Source organism: Plasmodium gallinaceum, assembly GCF_900005855.1.
Source record: "Plasmodium gallinaceum strain 8A genome assembly, contig: PGAL8A_v1_152, whole genome shotgun sequence".
Taxonomy (NCBI): Eukaryota; Apicomplexa; class Aconoidasida; order Haemosporida; family Plasmodiidae; genus Plasmodium; species Plasmodium gallinaceum.
Window position 1 is genome coordinate 1,327,318 of NW_021628316.1, and position 23,067 is coordinate 1,350,384.

Below are 23,067 nucleotides of genomic sequence, written 5' to 3' on the forward strand. Positions count from 1 at the left end.
ATCTAAATTTTTTATTGTAAAATTAGCTTTTTTTATCTTCAATTTGTTGCATAAATTTCATTTAAAAAAAAAAAAAAATTTTAAATATATGTATACTTTTTTATTATGAATTTTCTATTTTTGTTTGTGTATTTTTGAAGGAAGTATTTAGTTTATCTTTTTTCATATTTTCTACTTTTACAACTTTTTTTTTTGTTTTCTAATAAGATAAAAGACTCTTTAAAATTTTTATAGTTTTACTTTTATTTTTGTTAGGAATTAATTTTTATTTTTTTAAAATTTTTAACTATTTAATATTGTTTATTGTCATATTTGTATAAAATACAATTTTTTTTTCTAAATATAACAAGAAGTATTTTTTTCAAAAAAAAACTAAAATCATATTTTTATTATTTAAATTTTAACAAATAGCAAAGAATAGAAATAAAGATTTTGAAACATAAAGTAAAGACTTAAAATTTTTTTTTTAAAAAATACATATATTTTAATAGATTTAGGTATAATCTTTTTAATATATATATTTAATTATTTCAGCTGTTTTTTTAAAAAAGTGTTTTTAAAGAGATTTTTTTTTTTTTACAAATGTAATAATTAAACTAAATATACTTGTATAATATACCTTTTTTATTTTTATTTTTTTTAATAACCTTTACATTTTACTATTTCATTTTTTTTTTTTTTTTAGTACATACACTTTTAAAAAAATAAATATAAATTTTATCGAAGATTTTTATCTAAAAAATAATTAAGATATTATTATTTTTATAATTTTAATAATGTTATTTGTTGCCCTTTATAATTTTTAAAGTGGAAATAGTTGCATTTTGTGTAAAAAAAAAATTTATATATATTTATATATATATATATATATATATATATATTACATTTATATATATGCACATATTGTTTATAAATAGATCTTACATTTTTGTGAAAGAAAAATAAATATTAAAAATTTTTATGTTAAAAAAATAAGATATATTTAAATTATTATATATTATCTTCAATTTTTAAAGATGTATTTTAATACATTAAAATAAAAATAAAAAAAAAAAAAAAAAATAGCGATAATATGTATAAAGATACATGAAGAAAAAAAAAAAATACTTTACAAAAAATTTTAATATCTGAAGAGATATATAGAAAAAACACTTAAAATATTAATTATATAATTCTTCTCTTATTTTTTTATTTAAAATTTAAAAAAAAAAAATACAGTAGTTTTAGTGTAATTTTTACAAATTTTTGAAATATACATTTTTTTATTTTTTTTTTTTTAATGTTCTAAAACAAAACATAGTAAATTTTGTAATGAAATTTTTTTTTATTTTTTATAATTATTAATCTTATTATTATATAATTTTTTCTAATTTTACCTTTTTCATAGTTTTGTTTTTTACAATTTTTTTTTTTTTTTTATTGAATGTTTATAATTTTTTGTATATAAATAAGTAAATATTAGAAATAATGAATCAAAATAATCCATTATCTGTTGCGCTTGCTGATAATCTGACTAATTATAATATTCAAAATGAATCTTTTCGTTTAGGTAACGTTTCTATTGAAGGTGATAAATATATATGTGTTAAAGAAAATGTAAATGATAATACACAAGTAGTAGTTATAAATTTACATAATAAGACTAATTCTCGTAAATATATGAAAGCTGAAAGTGTTATTATTCATCCAAATGACCCAATACTGGCATTAAGGGGTACTATTAAAAATGTTAATACTGTTTTTTTACAAGTTTTTAATATAGAAACTAAGGAAAAAATATGCTCTCTAAATTTAAATGAATATATGAATTACTGGAAATGGATAAATAATGATACCATTGTTATTGTTTGTGAAAAAAATGTTTATCATTGGAACATAGACATTCATAACTCAAAAAAAAATAAAGATAATAATAATTTAGTAAAAATTTTTGAAAAAGCACAAGTTTTTATTGATAATAATTCACAAATATTGTATTATGCAACAGATAAAGAAATGAAATGGTGTATTTTATGTGGTATATCTACACAAGATCAAGGAAAAAGCATAGATGGTTATATGCAACTTTATTCATGTGAAAAAAAGTTGCATCAAACCATTGAAGGATTTATAGGATGTTTTGGCTCATTTATTTTTGATAATTGGGATATGAAGCCATTGTTTTGTTTTATTGAAAAAAAAAAAAACTCAAATATATCAAGGTTGCATTTAATGGATATATATAGTAACAAGACTGAAGGAAATATACCATATAAAGTTGTTAAAGAAATTAATTTAGTGAATGAAAATTTAAATGATTTTCCTATTTACATCAATATGAATACTTTACAAGGGTTGATTTATGTTGTTACTAAATGTAGTTATGTATATATATTTGATGAAGGTACATTAAGTTTAATTATAAAAGAAAAAATTAGCGAGGATAATATTTTTATATGTTGTGAAAGTAAAAATGGAGAAGGTATTTATGCAGTAAATAAAAAAGGAAAAATTTATTACATTACAATAAATTACTTACATTTAATAAATTATTTGAAATTATCCAATATAGAATTTAAGGACAAAATTATAAAGAATTTATGTTATAAGTATGGATATCCAGGATGTGATTATATATCAGCATATAAAAAATGTATTAATGAAATGGATTTCAAAAAAGCATCAAAAATTATATGTTTAATGAAGAATCCTAAAATTTATGAAGAATATTCTAATTCCATATCAGAAGCCATTTTAATTATGAATAAAAAAAATGTAGATATTAGAATTATTCCACCTTTAAGAACACAACAAGTGCTTAATAGCTTTAAGTCATTTAAAAATACCTCAGGTCAACTATCTCCCCTTCTTCTCTATTTCTCCGTTTTATTAGAATATGACAAATTAAATTCTTATGAATCTATTGAATTAGTAAAACCTGTTGTTTTACAAAAAAAAAAGGAATATTTAGAAAAATGGATAAAAGATGACAAATTAACGTACTCAGAAGAATTGGGAGATTTAGTTAAAGTGTTAGATTTACGTTTAGCATTAAATATTTATTTAAGATGTGATTCACATAATAAGATAGTTTCTACTTATTGTCTTTTAAATATGTTTAATAATGTATTGAGTTATACAAATAATTTTAAACAGTTTAACTTTGATTATGTCAATATATTTATTGATATAATTAATTATGATTTCTCATCTGTTAATGATAAGGATGCAAGTTCTTCAGGGGATTTAAGTAACTCATCAAAAAATGAGACGATGGATTTCTTTAATGATAGTGGCAATTCTAATGATAACAAACTTAACAAAAGCAGTAATAGTGAAATAGCTGTTCATTACATAAAATTTTTATGTGAAAATAATATTCAATTTGATATAAATAGCATAGTTGATTATTTATTGAGTAAAAAAAGATTACAAGAAGCTACATCCTTATTATTAGATTATTTAAAAGATAATAAACCAGAACATAAAAATTTGCAAACAAAACTGTTTGAATTTAACTTATATAACAATGTTCAAGTAGCAGAAACTTTATTTCAAATGGATATTTTTACATATTATGATAAAAATAAAATAGCTTATTTATGTGAAGAAAAAGGGTTATATCAAAGGGCATTAGAGAATTATACCAATTTAAATGATATAAAAAGAGTTATTAATAAATCTACCTGCTTTCAAAAAAATGGAAGTATTAATAATACATTTGATAATAATAATACTTCAATAAATAAAGGAATATCTCTTGAATGGATAAAAAATTATTTTTCTACACTAAGTGATACCGTCTGTCAGGATATATTATTTGACTTAATGAAAGGTAATAAAGTAAATATGGATGTTATTATTTCTATTTGTGTACAATATTATAATAAAATAGGAATAAAAAAAATTATTAACAAATTTGAAGAAAATAAAAATTATGAAGGGATTTTTTATTTTGTTAGTTCTATTTTAAATGAATTACCGAATTTAACAAATAATAGTAATGACGATTTATCATCAAATAATAACACATTATCTTATAATAATATAAATGACGTTAATTCTTCCATCTTACTTACTTCTGAAATTACAACACCATATAAACAGACAAATTATAATTTAAAAGTTGAAGATGTTCATTATATTATGTTTAAATATATCGAAGCATGTGTAAAAATAAATAATATTCAAGAATTGGATAGAATTTGTAAAGATAAAAATGCTAAATACAATCCTGAACAAATAAAAAACTTTCTAAAAGAATGTAAGTTATCAGATCCACGCCCATTAATATATGTATGTGATATTCATAATTATATTGAAGAATTAGCGGAATATTTATATAGAAATAGTTTGTTAAAATACATTGAAGTATATGTGTTAAAAGTTAATCCTAATAATGCGCATAAAGTTATAGGAGTTTTATTAGACTTAGATGCTTCTGAAGATTTTCTTTTAAATATACTTAATAATATAAAAAATATATCCAATATAGGAAATTTAATAGAGATAGCAGAAAAAAGAAATAGACTTAAACTATTGCTTCCATGGCTTGAAAGTAGAGCAAATGAAGGTTATGAGAATATTGAATTACACAATGCTTTAGCTAAGATATATATAGATTTAAATAAGGATCCAGAGAATTTTTTAAAAAACAATAATTTTTATGATAAGAAAATGATAGGTAAGTATTGTGAGGATTTAGATCCGCATTTAGCATATACTGCTTATGAAAGATCTAATGGAGAATGTGATGAGGAACTTATTAATATAACAAGTAAAAATGGGCTTTTTAAATTACAAGCAAGATATTTAGTTTCAAGACAATCTATTGAACTTTGGAAGATAGTCTTAGATGAATCAAATAAATATAGAAAAAATGTGATTGATCAAGTTATAGGATCAACACTCATTGAATCAAATAATGCAGAAGAAATAACTGTAACTGTAAAAGCATTTATTGAAAAAAAGTTAAGTAGCGAATTAATTGAATTATTAGAGAAAATAGTTTTGCATAATAGTGAATTTAGTGATAATAAAAATTTACAAAATCTTTTAATATTAACTGCTATAAAATCAGATTCAGATAAGGTTATGGAATATATTAATCGTCTTGATAATTTTTCAGGTCCTCAAATCGCTTCTATTGCTTATGATTACAAATTAAGAGAAGAAGCATTTGTTATTTATAAAAAATTTAATTGCTATACTTCTGCTATTTCAGTTTTACTAGATAGTATTTTATATGATAATATAAAAAATAGAAACATAAATGAATTATCTAATGATACTAGTTCATATAATAATAATAAAGAAAATATGTTTTTAAGAAAAAATGATAATGATAATGACAATGATGAATATTTAAATCATTTTGCTGAATATGATTACCGAGATAAAAATGAAAACTACAGTAACAATGAATTAATAAGTAAAAATAACATAAATTTTGATCAAAGTAATGATAATAAGCTACCTAGCGATACTTTTAATAATTATGATGACGATGAAGAAAATAAATCCACATTTAATGTAACAAATTATGAAGACGATTTGAATAGAGCAATTGAATTTGCACAAAAATGTAATAATAGCGATGTGTGGTTTATATTAGGTAAGGCACAGTTGAAATTAAATAAAATTATTGATGCTATTGATAGCTTTGTAAAGTCAAATAATCCAGAAGCTTATAAAGAAGTGATAGAAAAATGCATACAAAATAATTATTATGAACATTTAATAACTTATTTAAATACACTAAGAGAACAAAATTCATTGAAAGATGTTTTAGTAGACTCTGAACTTTTATATGCATATGCAAAATTAAAAAAAACAACAGAAATGACAAAATTTATTAACAGTACTAATTCAGCCAACTTACAACTTATAGGTGATAGACTATATAAAGAACAAGAATATGAAGTAGCTAAAATTCTATATAGTAACATTCCTAACAATCAGAAATTAACTATTTGTTATTTAAGGTTAAAAGAATATTCTTTAGCTATAGAAGCAGCTAAAAAAGCAAAAAGTCTGAAAACATGGAAAGAAGTAAATTTTATTTGCGTGAAAGAAAAGCAACTAAAATATGCACACACTGCCGGTTTACAATTAATTATGCATGCAGATCATTTAGATGAAATTATTAAAATTTATGAAAAAAAAAAATATATAAATGAATTAATGAGCTTATTAGAAAATGGATTAAATAATGAAAGAGCACATGTTGGTATATATACGGAATTAGGTATTTTGTATGCAAAATATAAACCTGAAAAATTAATGGAATTCATAAGAAATTATGCTAATAAAATTAATACTAGAAAATTAATTGATGTTTGTCAAAATGAATATTTATTAAAAGAAGCTGTATATTTATATATATCTTATGATGAATATAATTTAGCTGTAGATACTATCATTAAACACTCACCTACTGCTTACACACCCGATACTTTTATGCAAGTTATTCATAAAGTAACAAACAGCGATATTATACATAAAGTTATAGATTTTTATATTGAAGAACATCCATTAAGTTTATATAACTTGTTAAAAATTTTAGAAAATAAAATTGATAATAATAGGTTAGTTCAAACGTTAAAAAAATCTAATAATTTGCCATTAATACAAAAATATTTAGAAGATATACAAGCCCAAAACATTACAGCTGTTAACGAAACATTAAATGAAATTTATTTGCAAAATGATGATTATATCAGTTTAAGAAATTCTATTGACGAATATGATAATTTTAACCAAATGAATTTGATTAATAAGTTAGAAAATCATAAACTTCCAGAAATGAGAAGAATTGCTTCTCTATTATATAAAAAAAACAAAAAGTACAAAGAAGCAATTAATTTATCAAAAAAAGAAGAACAGTATAAGGATGCAATTGAAATAGCTAGAGTATCAAAAAATAATACATATATAGAAGACTTAATAAATTATTTTATTGAAATCAACAATAAAGAAGCATTTTGTGCTTGTTTAATTGTTTGTTATGACTTGTTAAAACCAGATTATATTTTAGAGATTATATGGTCTAGTGGTTTTACTGATCAAGCTATGCTGTACTTCATTCAAATTGTTAGTGATTACACAAATCAAATAGACATTATGAAAAAACAAATAGAAGATATGCAAAAAGAAAAAAAGATGAATAAATCAGCTCCAAATGACTATTCTGCTACCTCAATATCAAATCAATTTAATTATTCTCTAAACAATAATTTATCTATTATGCCACCTCAAAATAATTATATGTCAAATAATTCTCAATTTGATAAGTATGACATGTTTAATAATAATACAAACTTTTAAAATAGAAATTAGTAAACATAAATTAAAACATAATACTTTATAATTAAAAAAAAAAATAGTAAAATAAAATAATAATAAACAAATAATTTTTAATATTATTATATATTTATAAATGTATATATATTTTAAAGCTATTACATTATACGAAATTTTTTTTTTTTTTTTTTTTTTGTTCATATACACTTTATAAAAAAGTAAAAAAATAGACGTAAAAAAAAAAAATTTATAAAAAAATAGTTTTTTGAGGATTTTTATCTTTACATTAAAATGTTTAATATTCTATTCTGTTAAATTTCGTTTTTTTTTTTTTTTTTTTTTTTTTTATATGTAGGTATACAGTTTTATTCTTTTTTTATATAATTTTTTTAATCAAACCTAAATATTCAATACATTATAAAATACTAAATATGCAATAAAAATAATAATACAAAACAAATATATAAAAAAGCATTAAATAGTTTATTTAATTGTTTTTTTTTTTTTTTTTTTTAATGTGAAAATTCTACATTTATTTCTTTTTTAAATATTTTCATTATTATATCATTAAATACGGAAATCAAAAAATTTCAAAACATTTATTTTTATTTTGTTAAAACTAGTAAAATGTAATAATTTTTATTAAGATTATATTCAAATTATATTATTAAAACATTCCAAATAAATATATTTTTTTTTTACTTTTGCCATGTAGAAAATAAAATATATAGTTTTTTGCAAACTAATATAAAAGGGGATATTTATATATATGTGAAAAATGTGTGATTAATAGAAATATTCTTATTTTTTTTTATATTTAATAAAGAAAAAAAAAGTGCAAATAAATAATCATATAAAAAAAAAAAAAAAAAAAAATTAATAATAGATTCAAGATTTTACAAAATGATGAGAAAAGAAAGATAAAAAAAAGAGAAAACTTAATCATATTTACCAAAATTTCAAAAAAAAAAAAATAATAAAATAAAAAATATGTACGTAGTCACATTTATAAGATGAATTAAATGTAAAATGTTTAAATGTATGATTCTTTAATTAATGTCTTAATGAAAATACATTAAAATTATATAAAAACAAAAAATATTGTTTATATCATTTTGTCTTGTTTTCTAATTAATTGTATGCAAGCTGGGTCGGCTTCACTAAATGCGTATCCAAGTGATTTTGATTTTTCATTTTTCTATAAATAAAAAAATATAAATAATAAAAGACATATAATATTTTTTCATATATTTGAATATGTTAGACAAAAATAAAGTAAATATTTAAATTAATTTTTTTCTATATTTTTACATATGTTTTATTTTCAAAATTATCTGGGATAATTTGTTCCAGAAAGTTAGATGTACCTTCCTGTGTATCTTCCTGAAAAAATAAAAATTGGTAAAAAATCTTAATATAAGTTTATGAAACTTTTTTTTTTTTTTTTTTTTTTTTTTTACATGATCTTGTAATATATGATAAACTTCTGGATTAAAATTTCTTTTATAAACTTTAAAAATATAATCTCTTGATAATGCAACAAATAAACTTAATAGAGAAACTAGCCAAAAACGAAGTGATCGAACTAAATAAATCACAGTTCCTAATATATGACTACTTCCGAAATACATAAAGGAAAAAGAAGTAACTAAAAGAAGAAATGAAAATATGCTTAAAGAAACAGCAATTATAGGTAACATATTTAAATAATAGGTTTCTAACAAAATTTTTAAATTAACAACCAAAACTGTTAAAAAAAAAGTAACACATCCAACTGTCCATATATCATAGGGTATTCCATCAAGACTTGGAATATTATAATAAGATAAAAAATATAAAGGTATTAAAAAAACAACACTACCATGAAAAAGACTATTCATAACCCATGAAACAAAAGTATTAATATTAAAATAATAATGATAAATGCCTAATTTATACAAAACGGGTTTCTCTAATGCTGTATTTAAATTAATATCTTGATCTAATATGGCAAAAATTATAACAGGAATTGAAGTAAAAAATACATTATATACTTGCAATAAAAATTCATAATATATTTTTTGTCCTGAATACAATGAGAGAGAACCAAATATAAATAACGGAAAAATTAAAACAATATTTTTATAAAACATATATACCACTAGTTTACTTATTCTTCTATACGATAACCTACCATGCACTAATAATAAATTTTTCAAAAAGCGAAATTGGCTAATACCATAATCAGAGGAATTAAATGCTTGAACTCCTTCTTGTCCTCTGATTCCAATTCCTATATTAGCTCTGTTAATCATATTACGATCATTTGCTCCATCTCCTATTGCCAAAGTAATTTTTTTTAATAATCTGTTTGCAGATGATACAATAGCTCCTTTCTGATATGGGCTAACTCTACCACAAATAACGGAAGTGCACTTATCTGCTAAATAAAAAAATTTTTTTTCAAATTTTTTACTTAATAGTATATCAATAACATTCCCATCAACAACTAGAACATGACTGAATGAGCTCGTTAGCGTCTTATAATTATCTGGTTTTATTGATAAAGAATTTTTTTTTTTTCTGAAAAAAATATTTTTACAAAAATTGTTCTTAAAAATTTTTTTTGTATTATCGTCATTATCATCAAAATCATAGTGTGGTAAATTTAAAGACTTTTCAGCTTTCAAAATATCTTCGTCTAATTTTTTCATCAATTCGTTTTCACTCGATATGTAATCTTCTGTATATACATACTGTACTGAATAATTATCTATTAAATTTGCTGCAATCCCGATATTCATTGCTGTTTCAATTTTATCACCAGTTAACATCCATATATGAATTCCGGCAATTCTTAAATCTTCAATAGTAGAGCTAACTCCTTCTTGTAGTTTATCTTCTATACCTGTAACACCTTGTAATATTAAATCATTTTCAATAAATGAAGCTACATGTTCTAAATTTCTTTCCCTATCTTTTATACTAAGAGATGCCTCCTTATATAATTCATACCATTTTGCAAATGTCTCTTCGCTTAACTCTCTTTGTGCAATGCATAAAGTTCTTAATCCTTCATCAGCATATGCTTCCATATGTTCAATAGTTATATCATCCACTTTTGTCTTTTTTGCTAACTTTTTTAATATAACACTTCCAGCACCCTTACAAAATAACATTATTTTAGATTTCTTGCTATTTTTACAGTTACATGTTTCACTAACATTATTATTATCAGCTAATTTTGAATTAGATGTTGCATCATTTTTTATAATGAAATCATTATTTTCTCTTTTGTGTATATTTTTTTCGTTAAATGCTTTACCATAATTTTTTACTCTCTCATAGGTATTAGAATTATTATTATTATTATTATTATTACTGCTATTAAAATCATTATTATTGCCATGATTACAACAACTAAATATAGGTATTCTACAAATAATACTACTCATTTTTCTTTGACTTGTAAATTCAATAGATGCTAATGTATCAATCTCATATATTTTTCCAAATATACTTATTCCATATTTTCCATCCTTTCTATATAAAAAAGTAATGTCAAAATGTTTTGCTGCATTTACTAATGCTTCTTCATCTGGGCTACTTGATGAATATGTATTAACGCCATCTTTTCCCCTTTCACAAATAACTGAGTGATTAATAGCTAAATGAAGAAAGAAGCTAATTAAATGAGCATGGTTAAAATGATTTATATCATGCAAATGATCTACCAAGTTGCTATCTACAATATTTACATTAGATGTTTTCTTTTTTGATTTCATAACAGGTTCATCAGGAATTTCTAAATTTTTTTTTTTCAAAATATTTTTTTTAATTTCTGTTAATCCTTTTCCATATGAAATACCATTAACTGCGCATTTTTTAAATTCCATAATATTGCAAGTTAATGTTCCTGTTTTATCTGAAAAAATATATTCTATTTGTCCTAACTCTTCAATTAAGCTAGATGTTCTAGGTACAGCATTAAAATATATATAATTTTTTTCTTTGATTTCTTGAGATTTATTAATTTTTGATAACTCATTTTTTTGAACATTTGTCATTAAACTATTGGAAGATTCCAAATCCTTATTTAATAAATTACTTTTATAATTTTTATCTTGTTTACTTTGGTTGTCTGATATTTTTAATAGGTTATTTGTTACTTTATTTTTCTGCTTTTCATTTAAGTCATAGGAATTTTCCTCTTTTACACTTGAAATTTCCTTTTGTTCTCCAAAAGGATTATCCGTTTGAACCTTATGAATCATATTTTTATCACAAGATATGAAATACGCTTGAACAACTTTAACGAAACTCATAGTAACAATTAAACTTATAGGAACAAAATTACCAGTTATAACTATCCATGAAAAAAAAGATATAACACCAACAACAATTGGTGTTTTTTCTTTTTCTAAATTAAAAGGTAAATATGGAAACTTCTTTTTTCTTGATGAGCTCACAATCATAGCGTTATAATATGCTGATATAAAACAAATAATCATTTGAATAAACCAAATGATTATGGTCATTCTATTCGTTAACCTTTCTAGTTTACTTGTTTTCCTAATTGGTTTGGTGGAATTCATTTGTATTTTTGTTTCTTTTCCGGTATATATAACTATTCCAATTATCCAATCTGTATTTTTTAATTTACACCCTCTTAATACAAACTGTTTCGAATCAAAAGGTATTTTTAAATAATTATCTGTATTTATTTTTTTTAAAGTTTCCGTTCTACTAATTGTTTTGCTATTCATATTACTTACTTTGCTGCCATTTTTGCTTACATCTGAACTTGAAATTCGTTTTTTTCGTGATTCTATTTGTTCAGTATTACTTTGTAATATTTCATTTAAGTCATTATCTAACACATTCACTTTTTCATCTTTTAAAAAATAAATTGTACCATACATAGTTGATAAATCTTTATTAGGAATATCACTCAAAATAAAACCCTTTATTTGTTTTACTTTTTGAATTGCCTCGGTTCTATCAGAACTCAAAATATTAAATAGAAATCCATTTGCTTCTTTAACTTTTAAATTGGTTTCTCCATCCAAGCTTGATGTTTCAACAAACGCTATTCCGTTTTTATCACTAGTACATAGTAGTAATATATCTGCACAAAAAAATTCTGACTTCCTACATAAAATTATATCACCAACAGTTATATCTTTCCATCTTTTTTTAATAGTTCCTTCAATATTTTCAAAGCTATCTTCATAATTTTTCATGAAATCATTTACATCAGATCTATCTTCAGTAAATGCTCCCTCATCTATACTACTTTCAGTACTCCTTACTTTTTTTTTTTTTCTTGTAAGAAAATTCCATAATTTACATGATTTTTTTTTTTCATTCTTCTTATTATTATAATCTACGTTTGTTTCATCATTTGTTATAACATAACATATCCTATTATTTTCTATTTTATCAGTTTTATGTCTATTCCAGTCTTCATATGCATCTTTAATAGCATTAGCGATTAGAACAATTAACAATGGGAAAAAGACAGTTGGTATTCCGTTAGTAGCTGTAAATTGAGGTATTGCTTGTAAAATACCGATAAAGAAAAAATAAACATTTGATATTTTATGAAATTGCTCATATATATTTAAAAATATAAAATTAAAAATGGTATATTTTGATGTTATAACAGAATTATTGCAATGTTTTTTATTTGCACTATTAATATTTATTTTAATTTCATCTGGTCCTCTATAAAAAATAAAATAAAAAATATGAAATATATAAAGTTTGATGTCTTATAAATTTATAAAGTATTCTTATTATTATTTAAATGGTATATTAAAAAAAAAACTTATAATCATTAAAAAAACAATAAAAAGCTTAAAAAAATATTTTATTAACTAAAAAGGTGATATATATATTATTAAATACACATGTATAACTATCTATAACATTCAGGACAACAATTAAAAAAAACGACAAAATTTATTAGTATACTTTTATTAACAATTTATTTCTATTTATTCTAGTTTAATGTTATATTTTAGTATGCTATTTCCATTAATTCTATTTTTATTTTATTTCATATTATTTTAGTATATTTTAATTAAATATATTCCATCATTAATTTTTAATATATTTTACTATATTTTATTTAAAAAATTATACTTTAATTTCTTTTTTCTATTTTATTTTTTTTTTCATTTTCATTGTCTCATTTTAGTATTTTTGTAGATTTTTTTTTTTTTTTTTTTTAAATGCTTATAAAACTTAATTTTGTACATAGTATGAAGAAATAAACTATTTTATTTATGTTTTTTTCTGTAAATATAATACTATATAACTAAAACATTCATATTAATTATATTTCTCAATATTTGAGTATATTATAAAAAACATATATAAAAATATTAACGATTGATAAGCATATATATGTTAATATAAAAACAACTGTAAAATATTTTTTATATAAAAGATATTAAATTCAAATTTTAGTAATATCTTACTCATTGTTTCTTTTAAATAGTTTTAAGGATTTCCTATAAATTATGGGCATGTTTATTTTTTAGTATTTTATTTATTATCAAAACTTTTAATTTTACTATATTTTATGTAAATATAAATGTTCAGTGCATTTTTTTTAAAAATTATATGTAAAATTAACAAATGTACTTAGAAAAATAAAAAACTTTTATTATTAGCAAAAATTTTATTTTGTTTTGAATTAGTATATTAATTTAAAATTTGAAGAAATTTTAAATTAAAAATTAAACAAAAATGTAAAGAAAAAAAAAAAAAAAATATTTAACTATATTAAAACTTCAAATTTAGCATTAAAATTTTTATAAAAATATGTGTATTTAAACGATATCTATATGAAAAATATTATAGAGATAAAGATAATTTCATTCATATAAATACAATTATAAAAAACAAAATAATTAATTATAAGAGATTTAAATAAATTACTAAAAATGACATTAAGACAATTTCATTCTAGAAATTAGTAATTTCTAATTTTTTTTTTCTAGCAATATTTTGTTTTAAAAAGGTAAAATAACTAAATTACATATAAAAATCTCTAATTTTTAAATGTATTAGAAATTTATAATATATTTTTGTAAATATGAAAACTTTCATATTTTTTAATACTTAAAATGTTAACTTTTCATTTATAATAAATGAATGTATTAAAATAGTCTTCATAAAAAAGAAATCAATTTTTTTCTTTAAATTCAATTATATAATATATAAGATAAAATTTTTTTAAAAAGATTGGTTCCTTATATTTATAAATATATGAATGAAAGAAAAATAAAATGAAAAAAGCATATTTATTATATATATATATATATAATTACTTTATTAATTTTACTTATTTCTTTACAATAATATTCTACTTCTTTTTTTTTAATAATAATTCTTAAAATTATGATTTTTTTTTTTTTTTTTTATTATTCGGATTTAATTACTATGAAAATATTAACCTGGTTCAAAGTTATTGTTAGTTTTATTTTTTAAAAAAATAATTTCTATGAAACATTTAGGAGTGTTTATTAAAGACCAAATCATAAAAATTTTCTTAAAAAAATAATTTTTTTAATATAACAAAATTATGCACACACACCTTCACACATAGTATTTAGCTTATTTAGAATATTGAACTTATTCTTAAGTGTATTTAAAATTAATGATAAAAATTATTTTTATTTATTCACCTAAATGTACTTGGTAATAACTAGCAAACTATATTATTATTTATAATTTTAGATTAATTTAAATTCTAAAAAAAATATTTTTCTGTAGAATGTATTATTTATTTTTAAATATATTTAATAACTGTCTTTTTTATAATCCTAAATATTCATACATGTAGTAAATATTATATTTATTATTTTTTTAATTTTATTATATATTTACAACAAATGATAATTTTTTTTATATTGTTTACTTAACAAAGAGAAAATATATAAAAAAAAAAATATATTCTATTCAGTCCTTCAAAACTCCTTATGTAGAAACTTTTTACATAGAATTGTATTATAGAATATTATTATTTACTTAAGATTTTTTTAATGATATACTCATAATTTCTACTTATCCAACAAATAAAGGAACTTTTTCTTTCATATTTATGTTGTGTATTTTCATTTTTAGGTAAATTTCTGTTTTACAAATAAAAAATTTTTACTGATATAAAAATAATCTATAATTCCTTTTTATAGTTTTCTATTATTATAAAAATAATGAAATTAATGTACCTACATATTATGAAAAAAGATTTATCCTTTTAATATAATTAAACTTAAATCATGATAATAAACTAAAATATGATGAAATATAATACAATTACAAAAATATATATATATATATATATATTATATTTAATAAAAAGAAAACCAAAGTATATTAAATATAAATTATTTATAGTTTATATATATAATTTTTTTATCTAGTACAAATAACTATAGAAAAAAAAGAAAAAAAAAAAAGTTCATCCTTCTATTAGACACCAGTTATATCCTACAATTTTCATATTGTTAATTTGAGCAATAGAATAAGAAGATTCATAATTGTTAAATTTTACTCTAGTGATATAATTCTCACCTCTATAAATAGGTATACCAGTAATATTTTCTTTATATTCTTCTTTTATTAATAAAATAATAAAACTAATTCTGTGTAAACCAGTACCTTTTTTAATAGATGGGCCTATATATGGTAATAAGGTAATACAATTTTCTCCTGTTCCCTTTTTTAATTCTTTTGATTTTATACCAGATATAACCCAATGAGCATATTCTTTTCCTTCAGGTTTTTTTCTAGAGGGATAATCAGGGTCAACCATAAATAAAACGAAACAAAAACCATCTGGAGGTTCTTCGGAAAATTTCACAATTCTTGGTACAATTCCAGTACCACATAAATCGATTAAATTTCCATTTTTTACTTCTTTTCCTGATTTAAATTGTACAAATAGATCTACAGTTAAGTTAATATTTTCATCAGGAAAAACATGTGGTATAATCTTCTCTTTTTTTAGTTCTTCTATTGTTGGTATCGTCATTTTTTTTAAACGTTAATTTTTTCATAATATATTTTCTTTTTATTTCTTTATTTGGTTCTTCACTTTTTTTTTATAATAAAAACACATTTTTTTAATTATTTTAACAGAAATCATATATATAATTATTTTTATCTTTATTATTTATTTTTTTATTTTTTTTTTTTTTGCTTATTTCTCCTTACAAAACAATTCTCACTTTTTTTCTATTACAAGTTAAAATATTATATGAAAAAACATATGGATATTCTTAAGACAAAAAAAATTTCACTTATTGAAATAAAAAAAAAGTTTTGAATTAAATTATAAAATATTTAAATTTTGAAAAAAAATTAAGAATACTTTTTTATATTTATACACAGTTATGTTTTATTATTTATATTAAATATATAAAAAATACTAATGAAAATTGTAAAATTCTTAAATATGAAAATACTTTTTTTTTTTTAGTAGATTGCTATGAAATTAAAAACTTTAATTCTCTATTATTTATTTTATTCATTTGAATTACATTTCTTGATGAAAAATTTTAGGAATGTAGAATTTTTTTTTTTTAAATATTAATGCAAAGTAGACATATTTAAAAAAAGAAAAGAAAATATATATTGTGTACCTATTTTTACCTTTTTTTTTTTTTTTTTTTTTTTTTTTAAAATTGAATGAATATAATTTGTAAAAGGTACAAAGGACTTATACAAGTTAAAGAATGTGTCACAAAAAAAAAAAAAAAAAAAAAAAAAAAAAGTCTTTGAATTAAATTGGGGAAATTGTTATTATTAAAATACTTTAATAAAATGAATTTTTTATTATAAATATAAAAATTTTATAAAATTACTATTTACATCTTCTTACTTTTAATTTATAGAATATACTTTTTTTTTTTCTTGATATTTTAGGTAAACAAAATTGTTCTTAATATTATGAATAGCTACACATATGATTTAATCTATTTTTTAAACATATTTGCATGCACTGCATTATGAGTTTTACTTGTTTTTTCTTTTTAGTTTTTCATCTCTCTCTTCATTTTTGACCATTTTATAATTTGTATAACATTTTTATCAAATATAAATATGCATATCTGTTTATATGTATAATTTATATATACATTTATACCAATCTATTTATATATATGAATATATGTAGATAGATTCAAAAGTATATATGTATATATAAAAAATTATATAAATTGATACATGTATATGATTTTTTTCACCTAAAAAAAAACTTATCTATAATGAATGTTGTTTTAAAATTAATTGACAATTTTATATTACATGCTTAAAAATTTGAAAGAAATAAAATTTAAAATATCATTTTTTTTTTATATTTATCATAGTTGTCTAATGTTCATTTTCCAAATGCTCACATTAAATTTCTTAAATATACTTAATTATTTCTTTAAATGATTATTACGCAATTTTCCTTTATTTAAAATTTAAAAATATTCAAATTTTAAATTTTTTAAAAAAATTATTTTATAATACTTTTTTGTAAATTCTACATATTGTGGATAGTGAATAACATTTATGTTTATCATATTATATGGAAAACTTTTTTTTTTAATAAATGTCAAAATTTTTATTTTTCTATATTATATATATTTACTTTTTTTTTGTTTTATTTTATTTTTTTTTATAAAAATAAAAAATATTCAATATACTTCTATTATGAAAAAAAAGAAAAAAAACTTATAATTTGATTACCTTTTCTTTAAATTTTGCTTAAATTTTGAACGTGAAAGCAAAATATATTTAATAAAAATAGTATAAATTGTACATTTTTTAAACATGTTACAATAATATAAAAAAAGTAAATTAAATAGATAAAAACAAAATATATATATACATATATATTATATATATATATATATATTTATGAAAATGAATGACGATTTAGAAGCTCTAGTTAGAAAACCATCCACAGAAAAGGATACCGATAATTGTTTAAATGTTCGCTTATATTTAATACAAATCCTATTTATATTTATAGTTTGCTTTGTTATTTTTGTTTTTTTCTTTATATTATTTTTTTTAGGTGTTTTTTAATCACTAGAATTAATATTATTGTTTTTATTATGCATCAGTAAAAGAACTATTTTTTATTTTTTTATGATACGAATAATTTAGTGCAAATAATTTTTTTTATATTATATTTTAAAAATAAATTGTTTTAAAATGTAGTGCTATATAGATATATAAGAATAAAAATTCAAATAAATATATACATGAATTTATACTAGTTATTTTTCTAAATATTATTGCAATTGTTATATATGCATATATATATATATTATATATGTATATATATACATAATTATAAATATTTATTATATATAAAAAAAAAATATAAAGTTTACATCTATAAAAGATATTAGAATACTTAGAAATTACGTATATACAGAGTTAATAATTCAAGTCTTTCAGAATTTATTATTATTATTTATTCGATATTTCTAACAGTTTACCTAAATTAAAAATTCATAAATTCTTTTTAAACATTATGAAAATCAACTTTTTGAAATAATATAAAGAAAACACTTCCACTAGATATAAATATTTAAAAAATAAATAAATATATATGAATCAAATTAATGAAAAAGAATTGTATATATTAAATAAAATGCAAAATAAATTTAATGAGGAATTAACTGTTTGAAGATATAAAATTTTTTGATTTATTTATAAAAAAGTGTTAAAGAGATATATTTTTCATTTTTGTTAAAATTTATTATTTTATTTTTTTTTTTTTTTTTTGAAATGAAACTATTTTGTACACAAATTTTATATACACTGATTTAAAAAAATATTTGTTTTTTGTTATAACTATTCATATATATTCAAGTGTATATTTATCATATAGATTTTAATAATAGATATATATATATATATATATATACATAAATATATATACATCAATATATTAAAAATGTTTTATTAGAATATTCTTATGCATATAAATATATACTATTTCAATTTTGTAATTTTTGAAAAGAATATATCATTCATTGAATATATAATGTTCTCTCTTAAAAGTAGGATGCCATTTTAAAAGTGTGTGAAAAATCATTTCGTTTCTTTTTAATTAATTAAAAAAATGTTTTTGTGCATATATTTTTTTTTTTTCATCTTAATAAATAAATAAGTATAATTATAAAAAATATAACGATAAATTACATATTCATTTTCTTTTGAAGTCATAAAGGTTTTAGCTCTATTTTTTTTTTTTTATTTTTTTCAGATTTTGCTTCATATCAAATTTTAATATATAGGCCATATATATTTTAATATTTACACGTTCGCTTTTTTCTATAGAATAAATATAATTTTTTTAATAAATGTTCCATAAAGTTAATATCTTAAATTTTTTTTTTTTTTTTTTTTTATTATTCATTCAACATTTTTTTGTTAAATTATTTTTTATAGAGTGAAATCACTGATTATTTAATAAAAAAAAAAAGAAAAAAATAGAAAAAAACAATTTAAGAATACATATATATATTCATATAAACAGAAAATGTGTAAATTAAAAGCCATAATTGCCCCATCGGTCCTTGCGTCTAACATAAGTAAGCTAGCTGAAGAAACACAACGAATGGAAACTTTGGGAGCAGAATGGATCCATTTGGATGTAATGGATATGCATTTTGTTCCTAATTTGTCATTTGGTCCACCAGTAATTAATAACTTAAAAAAATATACCAATAAAATATTCTTTGATGTACATTTAATGGTAGAAAATCCAGAAAAATATGTAGAACTGTTAAAAACATCTAATCAAATTACATTTCACTTTGAATCCTTAAATGAAGATATTAAAAAATGTATAGAATTAGCAAAAGAAATAAGAAATAATAATTTATGGTGTGGAATATCTATAAAGCCAAAAACAGATGTAGAAAAAATTGTCCCTTTACTAGATACTAATTTAATAAATACTGTTTTAATTATGACTGTAGAACCTGGTTTTGGTGGACAGTCATTTATGCATGATATGATGAGCAAAGTTTCATTTCTTAGAAAAAAATATCCCAATTTAAATATTGAAGTTGATGGAGGATTAAATATAGAAACCACTGAAATTGCTGCATCTCATGGTGCCAATATAATTGTTGCAGGAACTAGTATTTTTAATGCGAGTAACCCTAAGTTTGTTATTGATACTATGAGGAATTCTGTACAAAAATATTTACAAAATTAATTTTTTCGTAAATTTGAAAAACCATTATCATATTTTTTAAAAAAGTATATCTAGAAGAATTTTTTTTTTTTTTTTTTTTATTTTATTTTTTTTAAATTATTTTAACTTTTTATAATACTTTTTTTTTTTTTTTTTTTGTTCTATTTTTAATATATTAAGTTATATATATGTGTCATATTATATGTCTATATAAAATTTCACAAGATAAAATGCTGTAACTTTTTACTTTTTTTCTCTTAAGTATGTGTACATTAAGGGAAGATTAACTAAAGAAATAAAATTAAATATTTATCTATAAAATATGTTCTTATAAATAATAATTTGTGAAACGGATAAATAAAAATAAAAAGATGAAAAAGTTCAAAAATAAAAATACGAAAAAGTTTAGTTATTTAAAGAATTATAATTAAGAAAAAATATACATATCTTATTAAATCTTTATTAAAAATATAGATAAAACAGTATAACACTTCTAAACAAAAAAAAAAAAAAAAAAAAAAAAATAAAGAATAATAAAAAATAATAAATAATATAAAAAAAAAAAAATAGAAATAAAATAAAGAAAAAATTATAATATATACAATAATATTTTATATTTTCTTCATAAGACCTTATATGAAAGAATTTTAAATAAGGAAAATTAAACTACATTAAAATTGCATGTTTTCATTAATGCATTTTAGCACTCATGCGCTAAGTTGTTAATTAAATCGGAAATCACTAGATTATAGAATAAAATGTCTATATATTTAAATAGTAAAAAATAAAAATCATACATTTTTATATATCGTTTCTTTATAATTATTTAATACTATTTATTGTATATTGTTGTGTCATATTATTTATTATATTTTATATATATATATATATATATATATATATATATATATATATAGAATTTATTTATTAATCATTTTCTTTATTAATTTATTATTTTCTTTTTTTTTTTTTTATGGATAATATAACTTTGAAGAAAAGACATTTTAAATATTGAAAATCACTTTTTATAATAAATATCTTCATTGGCTTATTTAAAAAAAAGAAAAAAATGATGTTAATCATTTTTCTGTATTTTTTTATATCTATATTTTCTTTTCTTTTTTTTTTCTTTTTTTCAATACCTCTGTTATTGTTGCTTTCACATATTTAAATTATATGGAACAAAATTAGCATTTCTCTCCATATACACATTATGATTTCTAATATGAAATTTACTTTTATAAGTGTCTGTAGTTTCATTAGATTCGTAATTATTATAAGAGGAATTTAACAGTTTATCTACATTTTTTTGTGGAAAGTAATAAATTTTACTTTTATTATTTTTATTTTTCTTATTACTGTTATCATTGTTGTTCATTAGCTTTTTATTATTAATATTATTATTATTATTTAACTTTTTATTTTTTTTAAAATTTTTTGTATTTTGCTTCAACATTTCATTTAATAAATTTGCATTAGCATCATCTGGATTACGCAATATGTGCAAAAGTATATTCAACTTCTCCATATTATTTTTTACTAGTTTTTTCCATTTTTTTGCTGATATTAATACATGATCAGGATGATGACAAAATAAGCAATCATCCCCATTCATACATGTATTTCCATTATAAACATGTGCACATGGTTTACATATTCTTTGTTCATGCTCTAAATTTTGAGAGCATTTTTTATAATGTTTAAATAATTTTTGAACTGAAAAGTTTTTGGATAGACATTTTGTTGTGTTCAAATTGCTTGAACCACATGAATTTAAGATAATATGCTCATTAAATATATTTCCTGTATTTATTTTATTTATGTTACAATCATCTAGAACATCATTTGTTTTGATTAAGTTCATTTTAGTAAAGGAACTAGAAATATCTGAACTGTCAATTGCATCAAAAGTGTATGTTTTTATACTGTCCTGAGGAGACAAAGAATTGTTATCTTCAAAAAAATTATATTCATTATTTACATTTTTTTGTATACCAGCGTGGCCACCTATGGTATATCTTCTTCCTTTCGTTGAACAATAAATGATATTGTTATCCGGAGAAATTGATATACATGCCTGCTCATTTAGTGTTCCATTTTTATTTTCTGCATATATATATATATTATTATTATTAAAAATAATATTGTTTCTTATGTCATTTTCATCGCTATATTTTGGCGGTAACGTTCTAAAATATTTAAACAAGGAATAATCGATATCTTCTATATTTTTTTCTATATTTTCAAATTCTGAAAATCTTTTATTTACAACATATTTTACTTTTCTTGTTGAAAAATCTGCATAATTTGACTCAGTTCTACAAATTTCACTATTTACATCAAAACAATTTTTTTCATCTTCATGCTTTAAATGAATTAATGAGTCATATATTGACTCTTTTTTTTGCAAATATGTATCATAATCTTTATATTTTTCTTCATCCATAACTGTTAAATTTTTGTTTAGATTTTTTTCAGAAAATGAATATTTTGTTATAGGTGAAACTACATTCATTTTTCTTTTTCTCTCTCTACTTTTATTTTTTATATTATTTTATTATAATTTATTTTATTTTATTTTATTT

The 23,067-nt window shown here is 19.5% G+C and overlaps 6 protein-coding genes across 6 annotated transcripts; 3 read left to right on the forward strand and 3 right to left on the reverse strand.

Annotated features, from left to right (window-relative positions):
- Nucleotides 1-1,467: 1,467 nt before the first annotated feature.
- Nucleotides 1,468-7,305, forward strand: PGAL8A_00533700 (clathrin heavy chain, putative; the record flags this gene model as incomplete). The annotated part of the gene is made up of 1 exon (XM_028674181.1): nt 1,468-7,305. One exon carries the CDS (start codon nt 1,468-1,470, stop codon nt 7,303-7,305), a length of 5,838 nt encoding a protein of 1,945 aa, XP_028530560.1.
- Nucleotides 7,306-8,386: 1,081 nt separating this feature from the next.
- PGAL8A_00533800 (aminophospholipid-transporting P-ATPase, putative) lies at nt 8,387-13,795 on the reverse strand (the record flags this gene model as incomplete). The annotated part of the gene is made up of 4 exons (XM_028674182.1): nt 8,387-8,479; nt 8,593-8,664; nt 8,742-12,987; nt 13,746-13,795. The coding sequence occupies 4 exons, from the start codon at nt 13,793-13,795 to the stop codon at nt 8,387-8,389; spliced, it is 4,461 nt and encodes a 1,486-aa protein (XP_028530561.1).
- Nucleotides 13,796-15,733: 1,938 nt separating this feature from the next.
- RKIP (raf kinase inhibitor, putative) lies at nt 15,734-16,306 on the reverse strand (the record flags this gene model as incomplete). Its single annotated transcript, XM_028674183.1, has 1 exon — nt 15,734-16,306. One exon carries the CDS (start codon nt 16,304-16,306, stop codon nt 15,734-15,736), a length of 573 nt encoding a protein of 190 aa, XP_028530562.1.
- A 1,880-nt stretch (nt 16,307-18,186) lies between these two features.
- Nucleotides 18,187-18,351, forward strand: PGAL8A_00534000 (conserved Plasmodium protein, unknown function; the record flags this gene model as incomplete). The annotated part of the gene is made up of 1 exon (XM_028674184.1): nt 18,187-18,351. The coding sequence occupies one exon, from the start codon at nt 18,187-18,189 to the stop codon at nt 18,349-18,351; it is 165 nt and encodes a 54-aa protein (XP_028530563.1).
- Nucleotides 18,352-19,819: 1,468 nt separating this feature from the next.
- Nucleotides 19,820-20,503, forward strand: PGAL8A_00534100 (D-ribulose-5-phosphate 3-epimerase, putative; the record flags this gene model as incomplete). Its single annotated transcript, XM_028674185.1, has 1 exon — nt 19,820-20,503. The coding sequence occupies one exon, from the start codon at nt 19,820-19,822 to the stop codon at nt 20,501-20,503; it is 684 nt and encodes a 227-aa protein (XP_028530564.1).
- Nucleotides 20,504-21,641: 1,138 nt separating this feature from the next.
- PGAL8A_00534200 (conserved Plasmodium protein, unknown function) lies at nt 21,642-22,997 on the reverse strand (the record flags this gene model as incomplete). The annotated part of the gene is made up of 1 exon (XM_028674186.1): nt 21,642-22,997. One exon carries the CDS (start codon nt 22,995-22,997, stop codon nt 21,642-21,644), a length of 1,356 nt encoding a protein of 451 aa, XP_028530565.1.
- Nucleotides 22,998-23,067: the final 70 nt, after the last annotated feature.